The sequence below is a fragment of the Aphelocoma coerulescens genome, chromosome 30 (assembly GCF_041296385.1).
Source record: "Aphelocoma coerulescens isolate FSJ_1873_10779 chromosome 30, UR_Acoe_1.0, whole genome shotgun sequence".
Taxonomy (NCBI): Eukaryota; Metazoa; Chordata; class Aves; order Passeriformes; family Corvidae; genus Aphelocoma; species Aphelocoma coerulescens.
In genome coordinates this window covers 1,112,429-1,123,978 of record NC_091043.1, presented here as the reverse complement: position 1 = coordinate 1,123,978, position 11,550 = coordinate 1,112,429, and the positions used below count along the sequence as shown (strand labels likewise).

General features: G+C 33.2%; 1 protein-coding gene across 3 annotated transcripts in view; it reads right to left on the bottom strand.

The window, feature by feature from the left end:
- Nucleotides 1-950: 950 nt before the first annotated feature.
- Nucleotides 951-11,550, bottom strand: part of LOC138100199 (pre-B-cell leukemia transcription factor 4-like) — a 35,445-nt gene continuing 24,845 nt past the window's right edge. For 2 of the 3 annotated variants that reach the window (XM_068997967.1, XM_068997969.1), the window contains 4 exons: nucleotides 10,379-10,535; nucleotides 7,641-7,738; nucleotides 5,334-5,420; nucleotides 951-1,845 (listed from right to left, as the gene is read on the bottom strand). In XM_068997967.1, coding sequence (XP_068854068.1) covers nucleotides 1,753-1,845; nucleotides 5,334-5,420; nucleotides 7,641-7,738; nucleotides 10,379-10,535 — 435 coding nt within the window. In that variant the 3' untranslated portion in view covers nucleotides 951-1,752. Of the gene's footprint in view, nucleotides 1,846-5,333; nucleotides 5,746-7,640; nucleotides 7,739-10,378; nucleotides 10,536-11,550 lie in introns of those variants that run through there. The other variant, XM_068997968.1, reaches the window with a different exon arrangement.

The following is an 11,550-nucleotide window of genomic DNA, read 5'->3' as shown; positions in this document are numbered from 1 at the left end:
CTCTCCCCTCACAGTATTCCTGCCCTTTTCCCACCCCTCACGGCGTTCCCACCCCTTTCCCACCCCTCACGCATTCCCACCCCTTCCCACCCCTCACAATGTTCCCGCCCTTTTCTCGCCCCTCACGGCGTTCCCACCCTTTCCCACCCCTCACGGCGTTCCCGCCCTTTTCTCGCCCCTCACGGCGTTCCCACCCTTTCCCACCCCTCACGGCGTTCCCGCCCTTTTCTCGCCCCTCACGGCGTTCCCACCCTTTCCCACCCCTCACGGCGTTCCCGCCCTTTTCCCGCCCCTCACGGCGTTCCCGCCCTCTCCTCACCCCTCACAGAGTTCCCGCCCTTTTCTCGCCCCTCACAGCGTTCCCGCCCTTTTCTCTCCCCTCACAATGTTCCCGCCCTTTTCTCTCCCCTCACGACGTTCCCGCCCTTTTCTCACCCCTCACGGCGTTCCCGCCCTTTCCTGCCCCTCACAACGTTCCTGACCTTTCCCACCCCTCATGGTGTTCCCTCCCTTTTCTCTCCCCTCATGGCGTTCCCGCCCTTTCCCACCCCTCACGACGTTCCCACCCTTTTCTCTCCCCTCACGACATTCCCGCCCTTTTCTCTCCCCTCACGGCGTTCCCGCCCTTTTCTCTCCCCTCACGACATTCCCGCCCTTTTCTCTCCCCTCACAGCGTTCCCGCCCTTTTCTCTCCCCTCACGGCGTTCCCGCCCTTTTCTCTCCCCTCACGACGTTCCCGCCCTTTTCTCTCCCCTCACAGCGTTCCCGCCCTTTTCTCTCCCCTCACGACGTTCCCGCCCTTTCCCACCCCTCACGGCGTTCCCGCCCTTTTCTCTCCCCTCACGGCCTTCCCGCCCTTTCCCGCCCCTCACGAACTTCCCACCCCTCGCCCTCAGCGCCACCCACCGAGCCCAAACCCGAGAGAAAAAATCAGGAGAAAGTAGGAAAAAAAAGGAAAAAAAAAAGGCTTTGGAAGTTTATTTTCTTTGATAAAATCTCAACTGAAAGGGGCGGACTCTGTGAACAGCACCAGAAATGGCACAAACCCCCTCAAATTCCCGTGGGGAAATCGGGCGGTTCGGCTGCTTTGTGGTGAGTTTGGGGTTTTTTCCTTTTAATTTTTTTTACTTTTTCATCAGAAAAAGTAAAGCCATGAAATTTTCTGATATGAAATCCCGTGGAATGACACCAGTGCAAGGTCCGACCTGCGAGCGACGTCCAGTGAGAGGTTTGGTAAAGCGATGTTCCCATTAATTAGCTAAATTAGTTCAGAAAAAGCTGAATTTTCTATACAAAATTACAATACAGAGGACATACAATTACAATACGGGGGGGGGGGGGGGGTTTAACTGGAACTATTCACCTAGAACAGAAATCCCAGCGTAAAAAACCGGACAGAAACGAAAATAAATCCATTTTCTTCCGCTGTAAAACTGGAGACAAACGCCAAGACTTTTTTTTTTTTTTCCCTTCTCCTTCAGGTTCTTCATGTAAAATCCACGGGGTTTTTCCTTAAAAAAAAACGGAATTTGCTGAGGGAAAATGAAGTCGGTTTGAAACAATTTCAGGTCCTGGCGAGGCGAAGAAGTCGGCGGTGAGAGGTAGAGGTGTCGCTGCCATCACAATCTATTGGCTTGTTCTGAGGTAATTAATTAATTGTGAGTCAATAATTCTATCGGCCCAAGAGCAACATTGACTAATTAACGCTAAATGACCTCTCTCCTCTCATCGAAAAGGTCCTGAAGAAAAGCTTTAATTGGAGGCATCGGAGTTGACGCTGCCCGGGTCTCCGGCGGGGGAGGTGATGGATGAGGGGGTGGCGGCGTCCTGCCAGCTACCATTGGCCTGCAGGGACATTAAACCACCATTAATTAATGTTTATTATCATTAATATTCAAGAAATGACGTGGAGATGATGTAAGATGGCTGAGCGTGTTTGGAAGCGGCAGTGGTTTTATAAAGGGAGATAGCACGGTCTGTGGATATCCCAAAAAAACTCCTTCTCCCTTTATTTAAATATTTATAACTCATAAATTTCAATATAAATGTATACACTTCATTTAATCTATTTAGTATATAATATGAATTTATAACATAAAATACATTTAGAAACTTCTATTTAATGTATAATATGAATTTATAGTATAAAATACATTTAAAAACTTCTATTAATGTATAATATTAATGTATGACATAAAATACATTTAAAAACTTCTATTTAATGTATAATATTAATTTATGACATAAAATACATTTAGAAACTTCTATTTAGTGTATAATATGAATTTATAGTATAAAATACATTTAAAAACTTCTATTAATGTATAATATTAATTTATGACATAAAATACATTTAAAAACTTCTATTTAATGTATAATATGAATTTATAGTATAAAATACATTTTAAAACTTCTTTTTAATGTATATTGATTTATGACATAAAATACATTTAAAAACTTCTATTTAATGTATAATATTAATTTATAACATAAAATACATTTTAAAACTTTTATTTAATGTATAAATTAATTTATAACATAAAATATATTTTAAAACTTCTATTTAATATATATTAATTTATGACATAAAATACATTTAAAAACTTCTATTTAATGTATAATATGAATTTATAGTATAAAATACATTTTAAAACTTCTTTTTAATGTATATTGATTTATGACATAAAATACATTTAAAAACTTCTATTTAATGTATAATATTAATTTATAACATAAAATACATTTTAAAACTTTTATTTAATGTATAAATTAATTTATAACATAAAATATATTTTAAAACTTCTATTTAATATATATTAATTTATGACATAAAATACATTTAAAAACTTCTATTTAATGTATAATATGAATTTATAGTATAAAATACATTTTAAAACTTCTTTTTAATGTATATTGATTTATGACATAAAATACATTTAAAAACTTCTATTTAATGTATAATATTAATTTATAACATAAAATACATTTTAAAACTTTTATTTAATGTATAAATTAATTTATAACATAAAATATATTTTAAAACTTCTATTTAATATATATTAATTTATGACATAAAATACATTTAAAAACTTCTATTTAATGTATAATATGAATTTATAGTATAAAATACATTTTAAAACTTCTTTTTAATGTATATTGATTTATGACATAAAATACATTTAAAAACTTCTATTTAATGTATAATATTAATTTATAACATAAAATACATTTTAAAACTTTTATTTAAAATACATTTAAAAACTTGTATTTAGTGTATAATATTAATTTATAGTATAAAATACATTAAAAAACTTCTATTAAATGTATATTAATTTATGACATAAAATACATTTTAAAACTTTAATATTTAGTGTATAATATTAATTTATAGTATAAAGTACATTAAAAAACTTCTATTTAATGTATATTAATTTATGACATAAAATACATTTAAAAACTTTAATATTTAGTGTATAATATTAATTTATAGTATAAAATACATTTAAAAACTTCTATTAAATATGCTCTTTAAGGATACTTCGTATGCTTGGTAAACTTCAAAAGGTTTAAAGATTTCAAAGAATAAAAACCTTATAAAAGATTACTAAGGAAATACCATTTTTATCCAATGTGTTTTTCTATATTTTACATCGATGTAACTTCAATTATTTCAACTTAGCAACAATATTCATAGAAAATATTAAATTAACTATGGAATTCATAACATAATACAATGTTGAATTAATAATAGCATAAGGAATTTATTTAATATTCTATATTAACATTGTATATTACATAATGTATTTATAGATCCATGCACAGCCAGCCAGATATAAATAGATAACCCCACCCATTGAACATGAAATATAATTCATCCCATTTTTATGGAATCCACATCTTTATCTATCATTTGATAGCAATAAACAGATTTCTATCAAATCAATTAATATTCAAAATAGCTCCACACAGGGGAGTTGCTGATTTGCATTTCTTACACATTTCTACAGGGCAGAACACATTAAATTGATTTATTTATCATTTCTGGAACCCATTCCTGGCACGATCTCTCAACAATTCCAAACTTAATTATCCCAGGACTTGATGGTTTTAAAGCTCTTTTTTTAATGGTTCTGTAATTTCAGGACAACAATATTATTAATCATATAGAGTATTAGATGTAATAATAACAATTATTATTACCATTATTATGGTTATTATTGTTGTTGCTGTTATTATTATTATTATTATCAATTATTATTACTATTATCATCGATTATTATTATTATCTATTATTATTATTATTATTATCATTATTATTATTATCATTATTATTATTATTATCATCAATTCTGTTGCCCAGCAGGCAAAAGCTGAGCAATTTAATTCAATTTTTCCAGTTTTTCCCCATAATGTTGCACTTTCATGCCAACAAAATTATTAAACATATAGAATATTAGATATAATAATAACAATTATTATTATCATTATTATGGTTATTATGGTGGTTGTTATTATTATTATCAGTTACTATTATCAGTTATTATTATTATCATTTATTATTATTATTATCATTATCATCATCAATTGTGTTCCCCAGCAGGCAAAAGCTGAGCAATTTAATTCAATTTTTCCACTTTTTTCCCCATAATGTTGCAATTTCATGCCAACAAAATTATTAATCTTCTAGAATATTAGATATAACAATTACTATTACCATTATTATAGCTATTACTATGCTTATTATGGTTATTATTATTATTATTATCAATTCTGTTCCCCAGCAGGCAAAAGCTGAGCAATTTAATTCAATTTTTCCAGCTTTTTCCCCATAATGTTGCAATTTCATGCCAACAAAATTATTAATCATATAGAATATTAGATATAATAATAACAATTATTATTATCATTATTATGGTTGTTATTATTATTATTATTATCATTTATTATTATTATTATCATCATCAATTCTGTTCCCCAGCAGGCAAAAGCTGAGCAATTTAATTCCATTTTTCCACTTTTTTCCCCATAATGTTGCAATTTCATGCCAACAAAATTACTAATCATATAGAATATTAAATATAATAAATGGTTATTATTATTATGGTTATTATTATTATTATTATCATTATCATCATCAATCCTGTTCCCCAGCAAGGAAAAGCTGAGCGATTCAATTCCATTTTTCCCGTTTTTCCCCCATCCCAACATCGGCCATGTTGGGAGAACAAAAAAACCCCAATAAAACTAAAATGAAATTCAAATAAAAACCCCCAAATTTCCTTTAAAAATACCATTTTTTGGGGTGCTCTTTGGGAATTGAGAGCCCAACTCACCTCGAGGCGCTGCGTGGAGAACAACGGGGTCCCCCCGAGGGGCTCGAACCTCCCCGGCGGCTGCAGGACGCGCTGCAGAGAATCCACCTGCGGAATGCCGGGAAAACGGCCCGGAAAAAGGGAGAAAAGGGCCCAAAAAAGGGCCCCAAATCCTCAAAATCGGAATTTTATCGGTCCGAGTTTCCACAGGAATAAAGCATTGAAGCAACTGAAGCGAAAACTTAAGAATTTTAGAATTGTGAGGGTTTTGTCAGAATTCAGGGAATTGGGAAGAGTTCAGCAGGAATTTCAAGCCGGAGAATTTCGGGGATTTCAGGATTTCCTTGGGAATTTCAGCAATAATTCCAACGGGAATTTCAGAATTTCCCCAGCAGAATTTCGAGTTGAGGCTTGAGGTGAGAAAAGAGAATTCCTGAATTTCAGAGTAAGAATTTCAGTAGGAATTTCGGTGTGGATTTCAGAACAACTCCAGTGAGAATTTCAGAATTTCAGGGGGAATTTCAGGGGGAATTTCAGGGAGAATTTCAGCGGGGAATTTCAGGGAGAATTTTGGAATTTCAGGGGGAATTTCAGGGAGAATTTTGGAATTTCACCGAGAATTCCACTGAGAATTTCAGTGGGAATTTCAGTGGGAATTTCAGTGAGAATTTCAGAATTTCAGTGGGAATTCCACTGAGAATGTCAGAATTTCAACAGGAATTTCCCTCGTCATTTCAACAGGAATTTCACTGAGAATTTCAGAATTTCAGGGAGGATTTTGGAATTTCAGTGAGAATTCCACTGAGAATTTCAGTGGGAATTTCAGTGAGAATTTCAGAATTTCATTCGGAATTTCACTCGTCATTTCAACAGGAACTCCAGTGAGAATTTCTGAATTTCAGTGGGAATTTCAGGGAGAATTTTGGAATTTTACCAAGAATTCCACTGAGAATTTCAGTGGGAATTTCACTGAGAATTTCAGAATTTCCTTCGGAATTTCACTGAGAATTTCAGTGAGAATTTCGGAATTTCATTCGGAATTTCAGGGAGAATTGTGGAATTTCACCGAGAATTCCGCTGAGAATTCCAGTGGGAATTCCAGTGAGAATTTCAGAATTTCAGTGGGAATTCCAGTGAGAATTTCAGAATTTCAACAGGAATTCCAGTGAGAATTTCAGAATTTCAGTGGGAATTCCAGCGAGAATTTCAGAATTTCAGTGGGAATTTCAGTGAGAATTTCAGAATTTCAACAGGAATTTCAGTGAGAATTTCAGAATTTCAACGGGAATTCCAGCGAGAATTTCAGAATTTCAGTGGGAATTCCAGTGAGAATTTCAGAATTTCAGTGGGGATTCCAGTGAGAATTTCAGAATTTCAACAGGAATTCCAGCAAGAATTTCAGAATTTCCCTCCTCATTTCAGTGGGAATTCCAGCGAGAATTTCAGAATTTCAACAGGAATTCCAGTGAGAATTTCAGAATTTCAACAGGAATTTCAACAGGAATTCCAGTGAGAATTTCAGAATTTCAACAGGAATTTCAACAGGAATTCCAGTGAGAATTTCAGAATTTCCCTCCTCATTTCAACAGGAATTCCAGCGAGAATTTCAGAATTTCAACAGGAATTCCAGCGAGAATTTCAGAATTTCAGTGGGAATTCCAGTGAGAATTTCAGAATTTCAGTGGGAATTCCAGTGAGAATTTCAGAATTTCAGTGGGAATTCCAGCGAGAATTTCAGAATTTCAGTGGGAATTCCAGTGAGAATTTCAGAATTTCAGTGGGGATTCCAGTGAGAATTTCAGAATTTCAGTGGGGATTCCAGTGAGAATTTCAGAATTTCAACAGGAATTCCAGCAAGAATTTCAGAATTTCCCTCCTCATTTCAGTGGGAATTCCAGCGAGAATTTCAGAATTTCAACAGGAATTCCAGTGAGAATTTCAGAATTTCAACAGGAATTTCAACAGGAATTCCAGTGAGAATTTCAGAATTTCAACAGGAATTTCAACAGGAATTCCAGTGAGAATTTCAGAATTTCAACAGGAATTTCAACAGGAATTCCAGTGAGAATTTCAGAATTTCCCTCCTCATTTCAACAGGAATTCCAGCGAGAATTTCAGAATTTCAACGGGAATTCCAGTGAGAATTTCAGAATTTCAACAGGAATTCCAGCGAGAATTTCACATTTTCGGTAAGAACAGAAATTCCCGAGGTAACAAAACTTGAAATTCTCTTTGGAATTCGAAGAAGAATCGGAACGAATCCTTTCCTCCCGAGTCAAGGACGGAAATTTGGGATTTTCCCCCTTTTTCCTGCTTTTCCTCACTGACCTGGGGCTGCACGCTGGGAGAGCTCTGGTAGGGAGTCAGGGACTGCAGGCTGAGGAAGGAATCCCCGGAATTTGTCATCTTAAAAGAGCCAGAGGAGGCTGGGGAAAAAACCAAAGAAATGAGGATTTTTTAAAAAAAAATTCGAATTTTAATGAGAGATAAAGCCACCCAAAATGGTTTAAAATGGTGAGTTTTGAAAGGAAAGCAAAGGGAATTAAAAGGGAATTAAAGGGAATAAAAAGGGAATTAAAAGGGAATTAAAAGGGAATAAAAAGGGAACAAAAAGGGAATAAAAAGGGAATAAAAAGGAAATTAAAGGGAATTAAAAGGGAATTAAAAGGGAATTAAAAAGGAAATTAAAGGGAATTAAAAGGGAATTAAAAGGGAATTAAAAAGGGAATAAAAAGGGAATAAAAAGGGAATAAAAAGGAATTAAAAGGGAATTAAAAGGGAATAAAAAAGGGAATAAAAAGGGAATAAAAAGGGAATAAAAAGGGAATTAAAAGGGAATTAAAGGGAATAAAAAGGGAATTAAAAGGGAATAAAAAGGGAATTAAAGGGAATTAAAAGGGAATTAAAAGGGAATAAAAAGGGAATTAAAAGGGAATAAAAAGGGAATTAAAGGGAATAAAAAGGGAATTAAAAGGGAATAAAACAGGGAATAAAAAGGGAATTAAAGGGAATGAAAAGGGAATGAAAAGGGAATTAAAGGGAATAAAAAGGGAATTAAAAGGGAATTAAAGGGAATAAAAAGGGAATGAAAAGGGAATAAAAAGGGAATAAAAAGGGAATAAAAAGGGAATTAAAAGGGAATAAAAAGGGAATTAAAGCGAATAAAAAAGGAATAAAAAGGGAATTAAAGGGAATAAAAAAGGGAATAAAAAGGGAACAAAAAGGGAATTAAAAGGAATAAAAAGGAAATTAAAAGTGAATTAAAGGGAATGAAAAGGGAATAAAAAGGGAATTAAAAGGGAATAAAAAAGAAATCAAAGGGAATAAAAAGGGAATTAAAGGGAATTAAAAGGGAATTAAAAGGGAATTAAAAAGGAAATTAAAGGGAATTAAAAGGGAATTAAAAGGGAATTAAAAAGGGAATAAAAAGGGAATAAAAAGGAATTAAAAGGGAATTAAAAGGGAATAAAAAAGGGAATAAAAAGGGAATAAAAAGGGAATTAAAAGGGAATTAAAAGGGAATTAAAGGGAATAAAAAGGGAATTAAAAGGGAATAAAAAGGGAATTAAAGGGAATAAAAAGGGAATTAAAAGGGAATAAAACAGGGAATAAAAAGGGAATTAAAGGGAATGAAAAGGGAATTAAAGGGAATAAAAAAGGAATTAAAAGGGAATTAAAAGGGAATAAAAAGGAAATTAAAGGGAATAAAAAGGGAATTAAAAGGGAATTAAAGGGAATAAAAAGGGAATGAAAAGGGAATAAAAAGGGAATTAAAAGGGAATAAAAAGGGAATTAAAAGGGAATTAAAGGGAATTAAAAGGGAATTAAAGGGAATTAAAGGGAATTAAAAGGGAATTAAAAAGGGAATAAAAAGGGAATTAAAAGAGAATTAAAGGGAATAAAAAGGGAATTAAAAGGGAATAAAAAGGGAATTAAAGGGAATTAAAAGGGAATTAAAGGGAATAAAAAGGGAATAAAAAGGAATTAAAAGGGAATAAAAAGGGGAATAAAAAAGGAATTAAAAGGGAATAAAAAAGGGCATTAAAATGGAATTAAAGGAAATAAAAGGTAATAAAAGGAAATCAATGGAAATAGAAGGAAAAAAAATGGAAATAAAAGGAAATAAAAATAAATGAATGGATGTAAAAGTAGATGAAAGAAAATAAAAAGAAAAGGCAAGGAAAAGTAAAAAAAAATCAATGGAAATAAAATGGAAATAAAAAGGAAATAAAAAGTGAATAAAAGGAAATAAATGGAAATAAAAAAGAAGCAAAAAAGAAGAGGAAAGAAAAAGGATATTAAAGGGAAATAAAATGACACTGAAAGGAAACAGAATTAAATAAATAGAAATAAAATCAAAAATGAAATAGGTGGAAATAAAATGAAATAAAAATGAGATAGATGGAAATAAAATTAAACAGAAATTAAATAAGTGGAAATAAAATGAAATAAAAATGAAATAGGTGGAAATAAAATGAAATAAAAATGAGATTGGTGGAAATAAAATGAAATAAAAATGAAATAGATGGAACTAAAATTAAATAAAAATGAAATAAGTGGAAATAAAATGAAATAAAAATGAGATAGGTGGAAATAAAATGAAATAAAAACGAAATAGATGGAAATAAAATGAAATAAAAATGAGATAGGTGGAAATAAAATGAAATAAAAACGAAATAGATGGAAATAAAATGAAATAAAAATGAGGTAGGTGGAGATAAAATGAAATAAAAACGAAATAGGTGGAAATAAAATGAAATAAAAATGAGGTAGGTGGAAATAAAACGAAATAAAAACGAAATAGGTGGAAATAAAATGAAATAAAAATGAGGTAGGTGGAAATAAAATGAAATAAAAATGAAATAGATGGAACCAAAATTAAATAACAATGAAACAGATGCAAATAAAATGAAATAAACTGAAATAAACAGAAAAAAACCCGGAAATAAATCGAAAAAAAATGGAACTAAAAAAGGAAAAGAAATCCCACGGAGGTTTCAAGTGCCGGAATTGCGTGGAACGAACGACCCCGAGGGATAATTGGGAATTCTCCAGGCGGGGCTCACCCGAGTTTGGCGTGGAAGGGGAGTTGCCCTGGTTGCCCTGGGCCACCACGCCGGCGGCATCCACGGCCGTTTTGGCAGCGTAAATGTTGGCCTCCTCCTGGAACTTGCCCATGTTCTTCTTGTAGCGGATCCGTTTGTTCCCAAACCAGTTGGAAACCTGGGAAAAAAACCACCAAATCCCAGCAAAACTGGGTCAATATGGGCTGTTTCCCCCAATATTTGCCATTTTCCCGGGTTAAAACGGGCCGTTTTCGGAATTTTTCGCATTTTTCCAGGGTGAAAATGGCCTTTTTCCACCCGATTTTTTGGGATTTTTCCAAGGTGAAAATGGTGTTTTCCCCACAGGATTTGGAATTCTTCAGGGTGGAAATGCTCTGGTTTGTACAAGATTTGGAATTTTTGTGGGATAAAAGAGTTTAAGATTTTTAAGTAGGAATTTCAGGAGTAATTCGGGAAGGAATTGCAGAGAGAAATTGAGATTTTCAGAAAGAATTTCACTGAGAATGTCACAGAATTTCAGCAAGAATTTAAATAAGAATTTCAGACAAATTCAGAATTTCACTGAGAATTTCACAGAATTTCAGCGAGAATTTAAATAAGAATTTCAGACAGATTTTCAGAATTTTCACTCAAAATTCCAACAGGAATTTCAGCGAGAATTTAAATAAGGATTTCAGACAAATTCAGAATTTCACTGAGAATTTCAACAGGAATTTCAACGAGAATTTAAATAAGAATTTCAGACAGATTTTCAGAATTTCCACTCAAAATTTCAGCAGGAATTTCAGCGAGAATTTAAATAAGGATTTCAGACAAATTCAGAATTTCACTGAGAATTTCAACAGGAATTTCAACGAGAATTTAAATAAGAATTTCAGACAGAATTTCAGAATTTTCACTCAAAATTTCAGCAGGAATTTCAGCGAGAATTTAAGAATTTCAGACAGGTTTTCAGAATTTCAGCAGGAATTTCAGCAGGAATTTCAGCGAGAATTTAAATCAGAATTTCAGACAGATTTTCAGAATTTCCACTCAAAATTTCAGCAGGAATTTCAGCGAGAATTTAAGAATTTCAGACAGGTTTTCAGAATTTCAGCAGGAATTTCAGCAGGAATTTCAGCAGGAATTTCAGCAGGAATTTCAGCGAGAATTTAAATCAGAATTTCAGACAG